Source organism: Equus asinus, chromosome 26, assembly GCF_041296235.1.
Source record: "Equus asinus isolate D_3611 breed Donkey chromosome 26, EquAss-T2T_v2, whole genome shotgun sequence".
NCBI lineage: Eukaryota > Metazoa > Chordata > Mammalia > Perissodactyla > Equidae > Equus > Equus asinus.
The window spans coordinates 34,524,386-34,545,107 of NC_091815.1; the positions used below are offsets into that span (position 1 = coordinate 34,524,386).

Here is a 20,722-nt window from a genome sequence, read left to right on the forward strand (position 1 = left end):
AGCTTGCATTAGTGTGGTACATTTGTTATGAATGAAGGACAATAGTGTATAATTCTACTTATATGAGGTCCCTAGGATAGTCAGATTCATGGGGACAGTAAGTAGAATGATGGTGGCCAGGGGCTGGGAGGAGGGGGGAATGGGGAGCTGTTTAATGGGCATAAAGTTTCCATTTTGCAAGATGAAAAGAGCTCCGGAGATTGGTTGCACAACAGTGTGAATGTGTTTAACACCACCTGTATTTTACCACAATTAAAATAATTTTAAATGCACCAATTTCAAGCGTACTCTTCAATGAGTTTTGACAAGTGCGTACAGGGTGTGACCACCTCCACAATCAACCTATAGAACAGTTTCATGATCCCAAAGGGTTCCTTCGTGCCTGTGCACGATCAACCCGTCGTCGCCACTCCTCGGCCCCAGGCAACCCTGGTCTGTTTTCCACCCCTATAGATGAGTGCTCCCTTGTCTACAGTTTCACATAAATGGAGTCATACAATTTGTACTCTTTTGTGTCTGGCCTTGTTGCCAAGCAATGGGCTTGCTCTGCTTGCCGTGGTTTGAGCCAATTAATCACAACGAGTTAGGGACTGAGAAAGGAAGCTTTGATTCCATTAGCCAGCATAATTGGGAAGATGGCACACTAAGGTCTCAAAAAACCCATCTTCAAGGATTACAGAATCTTAAGGTAGTTATCTAGGGAAAATGGGCAGTCAGGAGGGGGTTTAGAAATGTCAGCCTTCAGGCATGACAGACTCCAGGGTCTTTCATCGTTCTTCTCTTCTGTCAGTGATGATGAATATCTTGTAGGTGTGTCTCCCACCTACGGTCAGTCCGTCCTGGAGAGAAACTCACAGAACAAAGTTTTAATTTATCAAGCTATAAGGGTGTATATATGTGAGTAGAGGCCATAAGTCAGGAGAGCATGTGAATTATTTTAGAGTATCTGCAGAGTAGCGAGGAGTCACACAGAGGAGGGGCTGGGGCCACTTAGTGCAACAAGACGGCCTCACTTATGTTCACTTACAGCTTCTTTCACAAGACACGCTGTTTTGAGAGTTATCCGTGGTGCCACACGTATCAGTAGGCCGTTCTTTTTATTGCTAAGTAGTATTCCATCCTGTGGACACACTGTGCTGTGTTTGTTCCAGTTGATGGACATTTCAGTTGTTTCCAGTATTCCGGGTTGGGGCTGTTATGAACAAGGTTGCTGTGACTCTTTGCATGGACATATGTTTTGTAGAAATTAATAAAAGAAACTTGGGAGTCAGGAAGGCCTGTAAGGGGAGCTCTCACACCCTATCACACATCAGCAATTACACCAAACACGAAGAGACAGAGCTGCATCTTCGACAGGAAGTAAAAACACTTTACTACTAAAAGAAGATTTCTCTCCCCACCCAGCAACAGCCCAGCCAATGAGAAACACTGCAGCCCAGCCAATGAGAAACACTGCAGCCCAGCCAATGAGAAACACTGCAGCTCAGCCAATGAGAAACGCCACAGCTCAGCCAATGAGAAATGCCACAGCTCAGCCAATGAGAAACGCTGCAGCTCAGCCAATGAGAAACGCTGCAGCTCAGCCAATGAGAAACACCACAGCTCAGCCAATGAGAAACACTGCAGCTCAGCCAATGAGAAACACCGCAGCTCAGCCAATGAGAAATGCCACAGCTCAGCCAATGAGAAGCTGTTGCCACCCTGGACTGTAACTTTCCCCCAATGGACTTCCCTTTAGAACAGCCCCTCCCCTCCCCCTTTTTCTCTATAAAAGCAGCTCCTCTCCTCGTTCTCTGGATTTGCCTGTGGTTTACCACAGCATGCGTGTCTTGAATTGCAGTTCTTTTGGCTATTCTTGAATAAACTCATTTTGAGGCTTTTCAAGTTCATGGTTTTCATTTCCCGTGGGTAAATGCTTAGGAGTGGTGTTGCTGAGTCACATGGTAAGTTTATCTTTAACTTTCTAAGAAACTGATGAACCTTTTTTCAAGGTGGCTACAGTGGGTTGAATGGTGGCCCCCAAAAGATATGTCCATGTCCTAACCCCACAGAACCTGTGAACGTGACCTTATTTGGAAAAAGAGTCTTTCCAGATGTAATCAAGTTAGGGATCTCCAGATCAGATCATCTTGGATTTAAAGTGGTCCCTAAGTCCAAGGACAGGTGTTCTTATATGAGAAAGGCAGAAAAAAAATAAGACACATAGAAATGATTGTAACTAACTTACGTCTTTTCAAAGCAAACTGCTGATAAATCATTGTCCTGCTTAAATTTCCCTGCTCTGAAAAATCGTGCTCCCTTCTGGAATAGCTGATACTTTTATATTATGTCAGTCAATATGAAAGTGATTATGAAGATTCCTAACGCCTAAATATATTCTAATATACGACAATTATTAACAATTATAATCATCATTGCTATCCACATCGATAGCTAACATTTGAGTCGTGTTACACTGTACCAAATGCTGCGCCAAGCCTCTCGTGCATTATTTCATCTAATCTGCACGACATTCTTAGGAGGGAAGCATTTTCCTTTCTCTATCTGAGTTACAGAAGTCGGGGCATAGAGAAATTGTAGACTTTGCCCGAAGCCTCAGAGCTAATACACAGGGAGGAGGAACTTGAATCTAGGCTGTCTGACTTCAAAGTTCACTTGTTTGACAGATAAACTCTCGCTGAAGCCGGTGGCATCCTCAGGGATTGCAAGGATTGCATAGAGTACGACGATAACTGAAAGGATAAGTTTCTCTGCCATGATGGACTATCTTCTTACGGGATTTCCAGGATATTTATTAGGTTAAAAGTAACCTGCGCTTCTGGTGGATGCTGTCAGGCTGCCCTGTTTACCTTTAAGCTGAACTTTACAAATGGTCTTGTACCTTTATAACCGTGATATTTATTAGCCGTTGAAAACTGCTGCTCGCTCTTTGAGAAACGAGAGATAAATGCACTCCTCGTTAGAGTGCAATTTAAAAAAAATCAGTGTCACGTGCACGTAAAGAGAGCAAAAGACAGAGGGAGATCTGAGACAGAGACGGGAGGGGTGCATCTACAAGCCAAGCAGCCAAGAGCGGAAGGTAGTGGACACCTACTGCTTTGACGGCCTGTCCCCTGCCCACTGCCACGTGACTCTGTTGGGGCTGTCAATCAAGGGACCCCTACGTTCTCTGCTAAAGAACGTTAGGACTTCAAGGGGATGAATTCACAGCTGGGCAAGAAGGGACGAGGTCCTGAGGACACGGGGCCAATCCTGCCCCAGATGAGCAGGGAGGAGGCGTCAGGGACGGCAGGGGGCGGGCACAAGAGCAAGCTTGCCAATTGGACTCAAGGATTGGCCTGAGGTGGTCATCCCAGGGCCCGAGCAGGACCAATCAGAATCCTTTTCCTGAATGTTATGGAGGAAGAGAGAGAGAGAGAGGGAGAGAGAATATCCCGATTTTCTTCCCTCTGAAATGATCGGCTCTCAGGGCGAGCACAACAGTTGCAACAGGTCCTGTTAATTTCTTGCAGTTGCAACAGGTCCTGTTAATTTCCTACCCATCAATCACTGTCCTCTCCGTGCTTTGTCACTAGCAAAACCCGCACCCCATGATGGGGACTCGAAACGACAGATGCTCAATTTCCCAGACTGCTTTGCAACTCGAGGTGGCCACAGAACCCAGTTCTGGCAAATAAGAAATACAGAGAACTTTTCTGGGGAGGAAAAAGACAAACACATAAACGGAAGCTCCTGTCCACATTTCTTGCTTTAGATGCCACCGTGTGAGAACGTGACATTGGTGCTGCTGCAGACATTCTGTACTTATGAGAGGAAGGAAAAACGAACCTCAGAGATGCCAGCCCAGTGCCTGACGAGCAGATGAACCAACCCCGAGACTGTGAGTCTTTGAAAGAATTGTTATATGGGCAAAAGAAACCTCTAAGATTTCACTTCTTTCTGTTGGGAATTCTGTTTTATGCAGCTGAAGGCATCATAATAGATGCAGCATTATAAACCTGGAGCTCCGAACGGCCATCTTATCACCATTGCCTGAGGATGAAACCAACAAAGAGCAAAGCAGAGTCACTTGAACACCTGGATCCAACCATGCCTGAAGTCCCTGTGTACTCTCAGACTCACCATGTACAGAGTCTTTCAATTCTGCTTCTGGCTTATGGTGGTTTGGGCTGCATTTTGTGTTCTATAATCACAATGGTCCTGGCCAATATAACACTTAGAAACTAAGGCTCAGAGAGACCAATTAAGCTGTCCAAGATCACTCAGCCTGTGAATGAAACATTTGTCTGAACGCAGAGTCAGTATGTCCCAACCCAGATTCCTGGTCCCAGGGAGGACAGGAGCCCCAGCTGGAGTGAGACCGATGGTGTGTGTTTATTCTGGTGTTGATAGCAGCAGCAGTGGGGGGATTGGCCAGACGCAGGGGGTGGCGAACACGAGTGGACACAGGTGTGTGTGTGTCTGGGGGAACACGGAGGATTGGCCCATTGACATTTGCTGTGAGAACAAGGGTCAGGACACCAAGTCTTGGACAAACAGCAAAGAGACAGACAGACAGATGGAGGGTTTGGGGGGCAGGGGTCCCCCAGACATGCATGGCCCCTTGCCTGGAAAGGGAGCCCCAGAGAAGGGAAGACAGACACAGTGGAGACTGAATGCCCCCCATCCTGAAACAGGGAGCTGGGCCCGCCTGCCACCCACCCTCACGCCGCCAGGGCGAGAAGGACAGGCAGGCCCAGTGCTGCCCCGCACCACGCAGCTCGGACGTTATGGCTTCGAGGAGATGAATTCACGGTCCGGGCAGGAAGGGATGGGGGCCGGAGGGGGCCGGGTCTGACCCGGGGCCTAGGCCAGACCTGCGGGGGGACAGGGCAGGGAGGAGATGTCAGCGATGGCCGAAGGCGGGCCCATGACTTGCTGTAGCTGCATCACCACCCAGGGACACAAGAATCATGGTCTCATGCCCCTCCTCCCTCAGACCCGGGAGTCCAGGCCCAGCCCCTCCTCCCTCAGACCCGGGAGTCCAGGCCCAGCCCCTCCTCCCTCAGACCCGGGAGTCCAGGCCCAGCCCCTCCTCCCTCAGACCCGGGAGTCCAGGCCCAGCCCCTCCTCCCTCAGACCCAGGAGTCCAGGCCCAGCCCCTCCTCCCTCAGACCCAGGAGTCCAGGCCCCCAGCCCCTCCTCCCTCAGACCCAGGAGTCCAGCCCCAGCCCCTCCTCCCTCAGACCCAGGAGTCCAGCCCCAGCCCCTCCTCCCTCAGACCCGGGGTCCAGCCCCAGCCCCTCCTCCCTCAGACCCGGGGTCCAGCCCCAGCCCCTCCTCCCTCAGACCCGGGGTCCAGCCCCAGCCCCTCCTCCCTCAGACCCGGGGTCCAGCCCCAGCCCCTCCTCCCTCAGACCCGGGGTCCAGCCCCAGCCCCTCCTCCCTCAGACCCGGGGTCCAGCCCCAGCCCCTCCTCCCTCAGACCCGGGGTCCAGCCCCAGCCCCTCCTCCCTCAGACCCGGGGTCCAGCCCCAGCCCCTCCTCCCTCAGACCCGGGGTCCAGCCCCAGCCCCTCCTCCCTCAGACCCGGGGTCCAGCCCCAGCCCCTCCTCCCTCAGACCCGGGGTCCAGCCCCAGCCCCTCCTCCCTCAGACCCGGGGTCCAGCCCCAGCCCCCCCTCCCTCAGACCCGGGGTCCAGCCCCTAGCCCCTCCTCCCTCAGACCCGGGGTCCAGCCCCAGCCCCCCCTCCCTCAGACCCGGGGTCCAGCCCCCAGCCCCCCCTCCCTGGCCTGGGCTCCTTACCCCTCACTCTGAGTTCTCTTTCTCCGACAATCCTTTGCTGCCTTTTGTGAAGCTGGTCAGAGTCTTTTCCTGAAGGGGGAAGTCCAGAAGGTTCAGGAGTGGGGGACAGGCAAAACAGTCACTACTAACCGACTCAACAAGACATCAATCCTGTTTTCAGCATTGACCTTGCTCTTTTCCACTCTGAAGTGATGGGGCCAGCGCTATGACAGTCCTATTCTACAGATGGGGAAACTGAGGCACAAAGAAGTCACTGGAAATGGGAGGAGAGATGAGGCCGCCGGGGTGAGCCGGGCAGACCCTGCAGGGCCTCAGAGGGGCTGAGACTCTGTCCTGGGGGCACTGGGGGGCCACAGAGGGGCTGCGAGCAGAGCAGGGGCAGGGGCGGCTCTGGGAGGAGAAAGACCCTCTGGGCCACATAGAACTAGTGGCTGAAAGTCAGGGTCAAGGCCAGGCTCAGCCAGGGTGCAGCCTCTCTCTGTGGCCGAGCATGGCCCGGCGTGAGCGTGGCACACGGGCACGTGCCCGCGGCGTTTGCAAAATGAATGGGTGAACGAATTAAGAGAAGAGTGGGCGATGGAAGGAGGGAGGCGCTGCCCTCTGCCCATCTCGGTAGAGTCAGAGTCTTCAAACTCACCTCTGAGCTCCGTGCTCAGCCAGTGAATTCCCTCCCCAGCCCCGGAAAAATGTCCCAAACCGGGCGGGACCAGAGGGAGGCGAGCGAGAAACGAACGCCGAGTGCAGAATTTAAGGTGCACCCTTGAGGAAGACAGGCACGGATGTTAGCTCAAGGCCAGTCTTCCTCAGCAAAAAGAGGAGGATTGGCAGCAGAGGTTAGCTCAGAGCCAATCTTCCTCAAAAAAAAAAGAAAAAGAAAAAGAAAAAGAAACAAGAAAAAGTTTAAGGTGCGCCCAAACTCAGCAGCCAAGATAAAGACGATCGTAATGCAATATTCTAAAAATTAAAATTAAGGCAAAAAAAATTCCATGATGAGCAAAACATAAATTTTTCACAAAGGCCAGTCCCGTGCCACATCGGAGCCCGACACAAAAGGAAAAATATGCATCCCGATTTTTATGTACTTTTTGTGGTTAATTTTTCTTCGGACACGTTAAGATAATTGAAAAAATATGGAAACCAATGATGAGGGAGAGTATTGAAATTCACATAATTGTAAGTTTAAATGTTCTATGTATACCCTAAACAGAATTTGGCATAATTTAACTGTTTTTGGCTTTAATGACAGCAAAGTTATCAATAACACTTTCAAAATCCACTCCTTTGCTTTTCTTGGTTTCAAATGAGAGAATGGCCACGTTTGGAAATTTCTCTTGACCACGTGATGATCCTAAATGAGTTTTAATGTGGAAAAATCGCCAAGCTGGTTCTCGCGTGACCCACAAGGCCTCACGTGATCTGCCCGCTTTCCTCTCCGCTCCAGCCTCACCCGCCTGCACCGGCCTCCGCAAGGTACGCGCAGTGCCCTCTCCTTGCAACCGTCTCCTTCCAACCTTCACCTAATCCCAGTCCTTCTCAACTTCTAGGCTGCTGCAGAAACGTCACCTCCTCCGAGACGCCCTCCTTGACCCCCTAAGCTAAAAAGCAACCCCACCCCCCATTCAGATTCCCTTTACTTCCCAGACTTACAAAGTTTTTGGACCACAAACCACAGGACAAAAACAAAAAGAAAAAAAAATGACGCTATGCTCTTTACAACGGGTGCTGCACTGTGAAATTTTCTGTTTTGACTTTATTTTCCTTTTCATTAAAAAAAAAAATAGTTGATCTGCATCCAGTGAACCACAATTCTCTAATTTCACAGCCTGCTTCTTAAAAAAATCTGCTCCATCTTATCATCCAGTTTTCTCCCCTTATTTGGGACTTGGCATCACGGAAAATAGTAACAGTAGCCACCATTTGCTGAGCCCTTAGAAGGAGGCAGACACTTCACCCTGCATTAACTCAACTGAATCCTCATATCTACCCAAGTGGTGGATGCTATTAATAGTCCCTTTTCCCAGTATACGAAATTGAGGCACAGAGAGGGTAAGTAACTTGGTTGGTGTCACACAGCTAAAGTTGGCAGAGCAGGGATTCGAGCCGAGGCCGTGTGACTCCCCAGCCCGTAAAGATGTGACGCTTTGCATGAATGAAGGGGCGAAGAGGTGAGCGTGTGAACGGCAGGCCAGGGGCCCTGGGGGTCCGCCCCACTCACCTCCACCAGCTGGTGCCAGTGCTCCACCGGCTTGCGGGGGTTGGCCAGCATCTCGGCCCAGTGCTCGCGGCCGTGGGGGTCGGCGGCGTCGGGGCCCACGCGGCACACGCCGATCACTTCGTTGTGTCCGATGCTGGGGGTGGGGGGGCGGTGAGCATGGGGGAGGGAGGGGGCACAGGCCCGGCCCGCCCCGCCCCCGGCCGCGCCCCCTCACCAGTCGTAGTCCACGACCGCGATGCTGAGCCCCACGTTCTCCACGCTCTCGGGGGCCACGTCGAACACGAGCGCCTCGTTGTACGTGGGGTTCAGCGTGTTCTTCTTGATGGAAGTTTTCCGCTTCTTCAGACGCCGCCCCTCGCTGATCAGAGAGGCCTTCACGTAGGGGTCTGGGGGGGGGAGTGGGGGGGCTCCCTGAGACCGAGTCCAGGCCCCAGCCCCTCCTCCCTCAGACCCGGGGGTCCAGCCCCAGCCCCTCCTCCCTCAGACCTGGGAGTCCTGCCCCAGCCCCTCCTCCCTCGGATCCCGGCGTCTCCCCAGCACCCACCCGAGAAGCCGGTGAGGTCCATGGCTTTGAGGTTGGAGGCCTTGATGATGGTGACGGTGAGGCGCCCGGCGGTGGGGAGGTAGCAGAGTGAGAAGTTGAGCTCCCCGAGATCTGCCTTCTCCTGCGGGTGGGGACAGGGGTCAGTGACAGCGGTCTCCGTCTCCCCGGCCTCTCCTGACTCTCCCTCCCGTCAGCCTCCAGCTCCGCTCCTGACACCCAGGGCTCAGGTTTCCCATCCACTTAACAACCTGACTCTGGGCCAAACCTGGTAACTCCCGGGCCCCAGCTGCCAGCCACTGTCAAAGCCTGTTTGTTCTGCAGGGAAGATCGGAAAAGGCACAAGTTGGGGGGGAGGGCGGGAGACGGACACAGTGAGAAATCGACTGAGACAGAGCCCCAAACACTGGAGACACAGTGAGACAGACAGAGTCACAGAGGTCTAAAGGCAGGACGACCCCGGGGGGGACAGAGAGACCCAGAGAGAGTGGCAGAGACCTGGGGGGAGGACAGAGACCCAGAGAGAGGACAGAGACCTGGGGGGGAGGACAGAGACCCAGAGGGAGGACGGAGACCCCGGAGGGGGCAGAGCCCTGTGAAGGAAGAGGACAGAGTCCCCAAGGAGCAGGACTAGAGATCCCGAGAGGGGGACAGAGACTTGGGGGGAGGGACAGAGACCCAGAGAGACTGACAGACCCAGGATGAGAGGGGTGGGGCGTAGACCCAGAGAGAGAGAGAAACAGAGATGGAGACCCACTCAGAGAGGGACAGAGACCGGGAAGAGATGCACAGAGAGGTCAGTCTTGGGCCGGGAGACACGCCAAGACCCAGAACAAGGCCCCAAGAGAGACAGGCCCTCCCCCGCCGACACACACAGACCTGCCTGCCCTCTGGGTCCTTCAGCCCCATCTCGGCCCCTTGCCGCCCAACCACGCTGACCGAGGCCCAGGTCCCTGGACTCCTCACCCACTCACCTCAGGGCCTTTGCCCAGGCTGTTCCCTCTGCTCAGAATGCCCTTCCTCCCGTCTCCTCCCAGTCATCAAGCCTCGGCTTAGCTGTCACCTCCTCCCACAAGCTCCCAGATGCCCCGCAGCCCTGAGCAGACAGCCCTCCTGCGTGTCCCCCGAACGCTGACCCCTGACAGCAAACTGTGTGGCAGCCACCCCGGGAGCTCCCGAGGACTGTCTGGGGTCCCCGGGGCCCGATCCTGAAAAGAAATCCCAGCTGTGGAAGGAAGGAGTGAATAAATAAATGAGGGCAGACCCTGAGTGATACGGAGGGGAGAGAAAATGGGAAGTGACAGACACAAGGAGACAAAGGTGGGTGCAGGGAGAGGACTGTCAGGGGGACTGCTGGGAGCAGGGGGTTGGTGGGACAGACGGGGGCCCTGGGGACGGGGACCCTGAAATGGGGCTCTCAGTTCTCAAAGGCTGGGCTTGGGGACTGAGTGGGCAGGCTGAGGAGCGCCCAGGGACGGGGCTGTAGGACGAGCCCGTGGTCCCCGGTTCAACTATGTCATATGGGGAAACTGAGGCTCAGAGAGGGGAGGACCTTGAGCGTGGCCATCAGGTGGGCAAAGCCAGCCCTCTCCTGATATGAGAACAGGGCTCAACCCCCCCCCCCCCACCGCCAGCTACCCCAGAATGCTGGGAAACCTACAGAGATGAACTGAGGGGGCAGATAAATCGGGGGTCTGAGGTTTGGGGCTGTAGAAGGAGTCAGGATACCCCCACAAGGACTCAGGAGCCGAGCTTGGGGATGGATTGGGTGCCCAGAAAAATGAGGTTCCAGGGGGGCTGTAAGAAATGAAGAAGTGGGCCAGTGGGGGTGCCCGGGGTTGAGGACCCCGGGATGCTGGGGGGATGGGGAGTGTCATGATATTGGGGATCCCAGAAGGTCTGAGGCCTGGGGGATCAGTCAATCAGGATTGACGCGGGGACCACGAAGAAATGGGATTAGCTTAAAGCAGGAAGTCTGGAAGTTACGGGGTTTGAAATGTTCAAATGTTCAGGGGTCAGATCGGTTGGGGACTCAGGAAGTCTGGGAAGGGCAAAGTCAGGAGGTTGGAGGGGCCAGGAAGTCGGAAAAACAAAAGCCAGGAAGTCTGGGGTCAGAAAGTCGGGAGGTCAGGAGTCTGGGGTCGGAGGACAGACGTCATGGGGTGACAGCTGGAAGGTTTGATAAAGCTGGCGGGTGGGCACGTGGGTGTCTATTAGTCTTCTCGATTATTACCACCAGAGGTCAAGGGGGGTCAGAAGCTGGGAAATCCGGGGCCCAGGTGCGGAGTTAATATTTGACAAAGTAGGGGGTCGTGGGGGTCCACTAGATCATTCTTGGCTCGTATGTTTGCAATATTTCCCAATAAAATGAATTTCCAAAGAAAAGTCAGGGTCGATATGTTGGGGGTTATGAGGTCAGAGGGCAAGGAGGCCATGCACGGAGGGGCAGGCGAAGAGGCTGCAGGGGCCACTCACCGAACTGCCCTCCACGATGTCCCTCCACAGCGGACGGTCCGGGGGCTGCTCGGCCAGCTCCAGGAGGTTGTCCAGCACCACCTGGCCGATGAGGTCGTGCCGCGAGAAGCGGTCGAAGTCATAGACGCTGAAGTGCAGTTTGCGCTGGGCCAGCTCGGCCAGGGGCACGGAGAACTGAAAGGTCTCATTGAACACGGGGTTCAGCGTCTTCCTGTGCACCTGCGGCGGGCAGGGGACAGACACCATGCCCACCAGCTCTCCTCCCTCAGCCCCGGGGGTCCAGCCCCCAGCCCTTCCTCCCTCAGACCCGGGGGTCCGGGCCCCCAGCCCCTCCTCCCTCAGACCCAGGGTTCCAGCCCCAGCCCCTCCTCCCTCAGACCCAGGGGTCCAGGCCCCCAGCCCCTCCTCCCTCAGACCCAGGGGTCCAGCCCCAGCCCCTCCTCCCTCAGACTCAGGAGTCTGGCCCCCAGCCCCTCATCCCTCAGACCCAGGAGTCCAGGCCCCCAGCCCCTCCTCCCTCAGACCCGGGGGGTCTGGGCTCCCAGCCCCTCTTCCCTCAGACCGGGGGGTCCAGGCCCCAGCCCCTCCTCCCTCAGACCCGGGGGGTCTGGGCTCCCAGCCCCTCCTCGGCCCCGGATGTCCACCCGCTGCTCGGGACCTTGGTCTGGAACTTTTTCTTGCGGTCGGGCAGCAGGTAGATCTTGACGTAGGGGTCCGAGAAGCCGTTGGAGTCCTTGGCCGGGAGGTCCAGGGCCTGCAGGATGCGCACCACCAGCTGGTCGGAGCCGTAGAGGTACCGCAGGGCGAAGCTGATGCGGCCGCACGGCGCCCCCGCGCCCGCCTCTCCGGAGCCCGGGCCCCCGCCGCCCCGCCGGCCGCCGGGCCCCGTCCCCTGGTACAGCTCCGGCTTGATCTGCCCGATGAGCTTGGCCTTCTCCTCGCCGCCCGGCAGGGGCAAGGGGAGGGTGGGCGGCCGCTCCTCACTGCCCGGGTCGGGCTGGGGGGTCAGGGTCTGCTGGGTGAGGGGCCGGGGCAGGGCCGGGTACCTGCAGGGGGTGGGGAAGACCAAGGTGGGGTCAGTGGCGCTGATCTTTGCATCTGAAGACCTGGAGCCTCCTTCTTGCCCTTTCCCCAAACTCCACAGCCAGGGGGCCCCAAATCCCCACCTATGCTCCCTGTGACCTTGAGCAAGGCACTTGCACTCTCTGAGCCTCAGTTTACCCATCTGAACTGGACAGGAGTGTTATCCCCTTCTCTAAGCTAGCTCCAATCCAGACCTGCATATGCACCTGTCTCCAGGCCTCCTGTTGGACCTCAAGCTGGTGACCCAGATAACTTCTCCGTGGACCTTTGGGGCCCCACACAGTCCAGACCCCCTGAATCTTTCTCTCATTTCCAGATCTCCCCGTCTTAGCCCCAGCCTCATCCTCTCCCACCTGACCATCGCCTCTCCTGGCCTGTCCTTTCTCTCTCAGCTTCCTTCTCTGGCTGTCTGTGTTCGTGGAACACTCTAGAAACCCAAAGCTCCATCCTCAACCACCTTTGCCATCTTCCCCCCTCTCGCTCACATGCTTTCCCTGGACAAGCTCCTCTGTGCCCCAGGTTCCCACGACCGTCAACAGCCTGGTGTCTGCTAAACCTGTGTCCCGAGCTCCAGCCTGGTTCAGCCCCCGCCTCAGCCGTCCACCAGACCCCGCACACCCCTCACGTTCCCCGCTGGGCTCAGCACTTTCTCCCTAACTCGCTTCTCGCCCCGCTTCCCCATGATCCGCCGAGATCTGCAGGTCAGACCCCCAGCCGTCCTCGCCTCCCCTCTCCCCTCAAATCCTTTCCCCACTGTCTCCTGAATTTCCCCATCCCTGTGGCCCCTGCTCCTCGGTCCTCTCCTGCATGGACCCTCCCACCCAGGGTGAAGTCCATGGGATGGGGCCCCTAGCGACGGGCAGTGCTCAGCAGCCAGCACTGGACAAGGCCGCCCCAGATGTGCTGAGAGGCGGGCCCGGGGCTGGGGGAGGTGGGAGGCACCGAGCCGTGGAAAGGGATGCAGGGGGCAGACTCCTTCAGCTGTGGGTCCGCTGGCCACTCCCTGCCCCCAGGGTGACTTTGAGCAGGTCGTTAACGCCCTCTGAGCCTCAGTCTCTTCATCTGTATAATGGGGGAGGAGGGAACTCAGACCTGTGTGCCCATCAGCCTCCGGAAGCCCTCCCCAGGGACCTCGAACTACATTTCCCATGAGCCCCTGGGCCCTGGCCAGCCCCCTGGCCCAGAACCACTTCTCCCATGAGCCCCTGGGCCCTGGCCAGCACCCTGGACCAGAACCACTTCTCCCATGAGCCTCTGGGCCCTGGCCAGCCCCCTGGATCAGAAGCACTTCTACCATGAGCCCTTGGGCCCTGGCCAGCCCCCCTGGACCAGAACCACTTCTCCCGTGAGCCCCTGGGCCCTGGCCAGCCCCCCAGGACCAGAACCACTTCTCCCGTGAGCCCCTGGGCCCTGGCCAGCCCCCCAGGACCAGAACCACTTCTCCCATGAGCCTCTGGGGCCCAAGACAATCCCTCTGGGGGGCGGTTTCCCCCTGGATGCCACCCCAGGCCCCTCACACTCAAAAGACTCAGATAAGCCCAGGGTCTCCCTCAAACCCCGTCCTCTTCCTAGATCCTCTGACAGCCCCACCGTGCACCCAGTCACCAGGCCAGAGCCCTGGGTGCTGTCCTTACCTCCTCCCACCCCTCCTGCCCCCTGACTCTCTCCACCTGTCTCCCCTCCCCCTCCCCATGACCCCAGCCCAGCCCTGTCCTCTCTTCCAGTCCGTCCTCCCGTCTGTCTGCTAGGTGGCCCCAGAGAAGTCTTTCTCCACCCAGAACTGGCCCTGCTCCTCCTCTGCTCACAGCCCTCTCTGGCTCCCCAGTGCCCCTCAGGCTGGCATTCAAGGCCCCGTGTGGTCTGGCCCCACGCATACCCGCAGCCACGTCTCCCAAGTTTGCTCCCTCACACTTTCTCTCCCGCCCTAGTGACCACAGGCGGTCCCCACAGGCACTGTGACCCCTCCTCTCTCCCCTCGGCACAGGCTGGTCCCTCCTCCCGGAATGCCCAGCTCACAGCCCTACCTCTTGGCCTGGCTCACTCTTCCTCACCCTGCAGGTCTCAGCCGAGACACCTGCACCTCCGGGAAGTCCCCAGCCTCCTCCTAGAGCCGGATCGGCGACTCCTCGGGACTCTCCCAGCCCTCCCATCCTTTCCTGAAGCACTGGCCTGTCCCTAGCCTCTTCCTTCCTGTGGATCCAGGAGTCCACTCCTCAAGCCCCTTCCTGCTCCAGGACTCAGGGCTCTGGATCTCCAGGCCCCTCCTCCCCTAGGACTCAGGAGAGTCATAGATGGGAAAGAGACACAGAGGAGGAGCAGAAGTTCAGAGTGGACCCCCAGCCCAGCAGCCTGTCTCACCTGGTGGTGGGCGCCAGGCTTGTGACCTGCTGATGCGACTGGGCGCTGGGCAAGCCCCCACCACTGGGGGGCAGCAGGAGCAGCCCAGAGCCTGCCCCGCTCTCTGAGGGCAGCTCAGGAGATGTCTGACTCGGTTTGACCCCAGCAGCTACGGCGGCGGCTGCAGCCTCTGGATACGAGTCCATGTCCAAGTAGGAGGGCTCAGGGGTGTCTGAGCCCCCTAGGCTGCCTGGCTCCAGCAGCTCAGCGAAGGGCGGATGGTGGGCGGTGTGGGCATGATGGTGTGGGCCCCCCAGCAGAGGATGGCCACCCAGGCCAGCCCCCAGGTGGTGCCCACCGCCGCCTACCAGGCCTGCCAGCCCGACCCCAGGGCCTAGGTCTTTGCGCAGGGGGCCACCGCCCACTGCCGAGCCACCCTTGTCTCGCCAGGGCACCCAGCACAACTTCCAGGACACGAAGAGGGAGACGCCCAGGAGGACAATGCCACAGAACGTCACGATGACCGACAGCAGGCTCACGGAGATGTCTGGAGAGAGCAAGGACAGAGGTCAGGGGTCAGGGTGGGGTCAGAGTTTACCCTCCCACTGCTGTCCCCAAAGAGCTAACCATCAGTATTTGTCATACATTGGCCTAAGCACTGTACATACATTACTTAGATCAAACTCTACGACACTCTAAGTTCAGTATTTCTGTAGAACCATTTTAAAGATGAGGAAACTGAGGCACAGAGAGGTTGAGTGACTTGTATAAGGTTGCACGGGTAGGAAATGACAGATCTGGGACTTGAACTGGCAGTCTGTCATCAGATTTTACTCCCTGAATCGCCAGCCCAACACTGCCTCTCTATAAGAGGACACCCCCTCTGCGGTAGGACCAAGGTCCCCTAAAATGCTCAGAGATGACCAAGGAGAAAGGAGACCACACTCCACAGTTAGGCAGCTCAGGGTTCCAATTCCAGCTTGCTGTGTGGCCTTGGGAAGATATCTTAACCACTCTGAGCCCTACATTCCCCCATTTACCAAATTTGAAAAACCAGTCCTGCCTCTTATAGCGGTTTAAAGGAAGGCAGGAGGTAGGTGGCATGCGTAGCTGCAGAATATAACGTTTATCGAGTGGTTACTATGTTACAGACACCTAAGGGCTTCATCCGCATTAGCTTACTCACACCTGACAGGCACCCTATGAGGTTGGCAATATTATTATGACTGTTTTCCACAAAAGGAAACTGAGGTCAGTAGACACAAAGTTGCCTGTGTGGAGTCCCACAGCCTGTAAGCAGTGGGGTCAGGGTTTGAGTCTGGGGTGCCTGGCTTCAGAGCCCACCATTATCACCATTATTCTACCTCATCTCATTATTTCCCAATAACTGATAGTTCAAACATGAATTTTCTTTTCTTTTGCTGAGGAAGATTGGCCCTGAGCTAACATCTATGCCAATCTTCCTCTATTTTGTATGTGGGACACCATCACAGCATGGCTTGATGAGTGGTGCTGGGTCAACGCCCGGGATCTGAACCTGCGAATCCTGGGCCATTGAAGTGGAGTGCCCAAACTTAACCACTATGCCACCTGGCCGGCCCCAAACATGAATTATTATTAGAATAATAAATCTTATTGCTGCCGCCTTGCATATCCAACACCACAGCTAACACATCATGAATGCCTCCCAGGTGTGGACGTGTCTTCCAGAGAAATGCAAGGACAGTCCAGTTCTGGGACCGAAGGTTTCTGGCTCATCCCATAATTGGTGCCAGGAGTGGGGTTTTTCAAGGAAATGGGAATTTGTTTGGGGACGGACTCCTGGGAACCTCTGAGCCCCTGGAACGTTCTGCCTGAAGACATTTGTATTTACTCGGGGCCCGGGCCACACGGGATCAGCCTGACCTCTGGAGGGGCTGGAGACTCATGTCAGCCACACGGGAGGTCAGCCATGTCTACACGACCGAGCTGCAATAAAAACCCTGGACACAGAGGCTCGGGTGAGCTTTGCTGGTGGACAGTACCCTGTATGAGTTGTCACACATTGTTGCTGGAAGAATTAAGCACTGTCTGTGTGACTCCATTAGGAGGGGACAACTGGAAGCGCACAGCCAGTCTCCCCTGGACCCCACCCTATGCATCTTTTCCCTTCACTGATTTTTAAATCTCCATCCTTTTGCTGTAAGAAAATGGACCCACGAGGATAACAGCGTTTCTGAGTTCTGTGAGTCCTTCTGGGAAATCACTGAGCCTGAGGGCGGTCTTGGGGTACCCCCGAATTGCAGTATGTTCTAGACTTCCCGGGGTCAACATTTGGCTCTTCTGCTCACAGGCTGTGAGACTGAGCAAGCTGATGCAGCCCTCTGGGCCTCATTCCTCATCCCTGTCCCCTGGACATCCTGCCCGTGAGATGCCGAGCCCGGCCCCAGCACTCAGCAATTGTGACCCACCCGCCACGTGCTTCCTCATTGGGTCAAGGGCACGCATCCTATTTCCCAGCTCTTCACACCCTGCTGGGTGACCTTGGGCCAGTCACTTCACCCCTCTGAGCTTCTCTCCCTTATTGAAAATGGGGATTATATGGCCACAAAGGGTGGTTGTTAGTAGTCGATGATATGCAAAGGACCTCACATCCTGCCTGGTACACAGTTGGTGCTCAATAAGTACATCCCAACATTTATGGAATGACCACTGTGTGCCCAACTTGTTCCAATCACTTCCCTTGTGTTGTATTCATTCGAGTCTTTCGGGAGTCCCATGAGATAGTCACTTTTTAGTATCCCCATTTTCCAGAGGAGGAAACTGAGGCACAGAAGAGTCACTCGCCTCAAGTCATCCAGTTAGGGAGCGGGGGTGGGGGGGTGGGATTTGGACCCAGACAAGCCAGACGGTCTGACTTGAGAACCTGAGCTTTTAAGCACTATGCAAGATGCACAAAGACATCTGTGGAGGAACTGTGGCAGCAGTGGTGGGCGGGGCCCACAGGGCCAAATCCAAAAGGTCAAGGGTCAAATGGACCACATAGCGCCTTCTCCTTAGATCAGAGATTTAGGGAGCCAGCAGCAGGCAGGATGGAGGCAAGACTCTAAGAGGGACCGGCCCCACAAGGAACGGAAAGCTGAGCGGGTCTGCCCTGAATCTCCGAAAATCCTGGCTGTGGTGGAGGCAGGGGGCTGGTCGACATGGCTGGGGGTGCTGACCTGCATCTGGGCCCCGGGGATAGCCTCGGATCCGCAGGTCGTTGAACTCCTGGCACCTGTCACTGGTGTCGGCATCTCGGACCCGCGCACAGAGGTCCGAGACCAGGATGAGCGCCCGCCGGCAGAGGTCATCCTCATAGTCTCCTGACATGGTGGCCGGCAGGTCCCGTGCTGTGGAGGGGCCGGGGGTGGGGAAGTGGATGGAGGAGAGGGATGTGGAGATAAGGGGTGGGAAGAGAAAGAGAGAAAAGGAAGGGTAAGCGAGGGAACCGAGATTGGGGGCAGATGGACACGGTCAAGGAGAGCAAGGAGGGATGGACAAGGAAGAAGAAATTAGGGGCCGAAGGACAAAGGACTGAGATTCAGGGTGGACAGGCAAGAGGAGGGTGACAGGGGTTGGACAACCAAAGGGACAGAGATTGGTGCGCATGGACAAGACAGAGAATTGGGACAAATGGACAAGGAGGACGAGATTGGGAAGGCCGGGCAAGGTAGAGATCAGGATGCACAGATAAAGGGATGGACAGACAAGGAGACAAAGATTGGGGGGGGGGGTGCACAGACGAAGGGACAAAATTCAAGGATGGACAGACAAGGGGACAGCCATTCATCATTCATGCATTCCACAAATATTTATTGAGCGCCAACTACACGCCAGGCACTATGCCAGCCGCTGCAGATTCAGCAGGGGACAAACCCTACGCGTTCCCCCACTTCCTGGTGTCACAATCCAACGAGAGGAGACCAAGAGTAAACAAGTCAACAAACACACACAAACAAGACGCTCTCAGCCTGTGAGAAGTGCTCTAAAAGAAATGGTTGGAGGATGTGCGCAAAAGGATGGGGAGGTGGGCAGTTGGGGGGGGCTCTCTGAGACCTGAAGGACCAGATGGAGACGGCCATGGGCAGCGGGCAGTGGGGCTGGAGCAGGGAAAAGCATTAAAAATAGCAGGAACAGCATGACCAGCAGCCCAGGCTGGGGAAGGGCTTGGTAGGTCCAAGAAACAGGAAGGAGGCCAGATGGGAGCAGACAGGGAGAGGACCAAGAGAGAGGGATGCATGGGGGAAGAGAGATAAGAGATGGTTACGTGTGGTGGCGGCTGGGGAGGGATGGAGATGCAGGATGCAGAGATAAGGACCAAGTTGAGGGAGGGAGAGATGCGGGGAGAGGAGACAGAGATAACGGAGGGAAAACTGGGGCCCAGGCGTGAGGAACAGATGAACAGACAGAGGAGAAGTCAAGGATGCAGACTTGGGATGAACAAGCCAGAAAGAACGGGCTGGTGTGCAATCCATGGGAGCGTGAGAGATGGGCGGACAGAGGGGCAGTGATCGGCGCCAGGCAAGAGTGTGCACAGAAATATCTTTGAGAGAGAAATAGCAGCCAGGAGAATGGATGGGGTGCAGAGATAAAGGACAGCGAGACAGGTAATGGCCAGAGTTCACAGAGGCACAAAAGGATACAGGGGAGGGCTGGGCAGACAGACATGGGTGCAGAAGGAAGGTTGGACGGGGGTGCATAAAAGCGAGGGGACCAGGAGAAAGAAGTGGATGTGAGGAGAAGGGGAATTAGCGACACATGGTTTGGAGCCTGACACAGAGACGGACTGGAAGGAGAGTGCGGGAAATTAGGGCTCGCGGATGGACAGGTGTCGTGGGGGCGCTGCAGAAGGCCGGGACTCCGAGACAGGCATGGTCAGACTCACCCGCGCTTATCCCTGCCGTGTCCTGGATGGCAGCCGAGGCGGCGGCTGGCGGCAGCCCATGGGGGTTGTAGGGCGGACAAGGGGCTGCGGACTGGTCCTCAGGCTCCAGGTGAGAAGGGGTGCTGGATCTGGGGGCCGTGGCCGAGAGAAAAAGCTCAGTCCGAGCCTCACATCTTGTCCTGCTCGGGCCAGCTGCTCGACCCCAGGCGACCCCCGGGAGGTCCAGCCACCCCCTCCCACCTCGGGGCCCCCAGCTCCGGTTGAGCTTAGAGACTACAATTCCCGGCAGGCCTTGCGCTCCCGGTGCTGCGGCTTCATAGACCCGGCGGTGCAAAGTCTGCTGGGAGTTGAAGTCCTTAATGCCTCTCCCCGCTGCAGAGAGGATGGGAATTTTTTGGAGGTTGGGGGGGTGATGAGATGCCGGGGTCCCAAGACGCTGCAGGGGACAGGAATGATGTCTGGGACCTCGAGAGGTAGCAGAGTCCTAAATCCTTAGGGGCCATGGAGTGGGTCAACGATCCCCACGCCCAGGGGATCTGCGGGCGAGGTTGGGGGACACCCAGGTGCTTCGGGACCCCCCTTCCAGGGCCAGGTGCCCCTCCCCAAGGGCAGCCAGCTAGAGCTGCAGACTCCCACTCCCGGCGCAGAGATCCGCATGCCTCTGCCCCTACCGCCGCCCCCACGCTCGGGGCCGCCCCCCAGGATGGGGCTGGGGCGGGGGCTGTGGCCGGGGGAGGGGAGGAGCGGACTCACCCGGAGCCGCCGCCGCCGCCGCCGCCGCCGCAGCCCCGCGCGCCCGCCGCGGTGCCCGCTCGGCTCCTCCCCCCGGCCCTGGCGCAGGTCCGCGGCTCCTCCCCCGGCGCCCCCGCCTCCTTCCCTCCGAACCTGCGGCTGGAAGGGCGAGATCGCGCGGCCGCAGCGACGAAGGAGGAAGGTTTCGCGGGACCGAGGCGTCAGAGACCCAGCACGCTTCCAGTGGAGGATCCGGATAGCCGGGGTCATGACCCTCTGCTCCCCCGGGATCCAGGGGTCCCGGCCCCCAGCCCCTCCTCTCTCAAACGGAGAAGTCCGGGACCCTAGTCACCTCTTTTCCCAGGACCCAGGCTACTGAGCTCCCACCCACCTCCATTCTCAGATCCAGGAATCTACCCCTCCCCGCCCCCTCCATCCTCGGTACCCAGGAATCCTGCCACCATCCCCCCACCCCACCCCCGGTCCCCTCCTCCGCGGGACCCGGGACTTCCCGTCCTTCCATCGGAGGAGACACGGGGGCTGGCGGTGCTAGGGGAGGCGGAGCCTCAGAGTTAGCGGTACCGAGATCTCAGCCCCGCGTGAGGTCTGCAGGGACCTGGGTCTGAATCCTGCCCGCCCGGCTCCTGC

At 57.0% G+C, this 20,722-nt stretch overlaps 1 protein-coding gene across 3 annotated transcripts; it reads right to left on the reverse strand.

The window, feature by feature from the left end:
- Positions 1–867: 867 nt before the first annotated feature.
- On the reverse strand, positions 868–20,449 carry SYT3 (synaptotagmin 3). 3 transcript variants are annotated; one of them, XM_070498612.1, is made up of 12 exons: positions 20,096–20,158; positions 19,583–19,714; positions 19,343–19,470; positions 17,637–17,807; positions 14,458–14,983; positions 11,675–12,062; positions 11,017–11,235; positions 8,545–8,665; positions 8,215–8,386; positions 8,001–8,133; positions 5,786–5,854; positions 868–4,856 (listed from the first exon to the last, which is right to left on the reverse strand). In XM_070498612.1, exons 4-11 carry the CDS (start codon positions 17,785–17,787, stop codon positions 5,789–5,791), a joined length of 1,776 nt encoding a protein of 591 aa, XP_070354713.1. In that variant the 5' UTR covers positions 17,788–17,807; positions 19,343–19,470; positions 19,583–19,714; positions 20,096–20,158; the 3' UTR covers positions 868–4,856; positions 5,786–5,788. The 3 variants fall into 3 exon arrangements, with proteins under 3 accessions (XP_070354713.1, XP_044614757.1, XP_044614756.1); XM_044758822.2 differs by lacking the exons at positions 19,583–19,714; positions 20,096–20,158 and adding an exon at positions 20,228–20,449; XM_044758821.2 differs by lacking the exon at positions 19,583–19,714 and having other exon boundaries at positions 20,096–20,215.
- Positions 20,450–20,722: the final 273 nt, after the last annotated feature.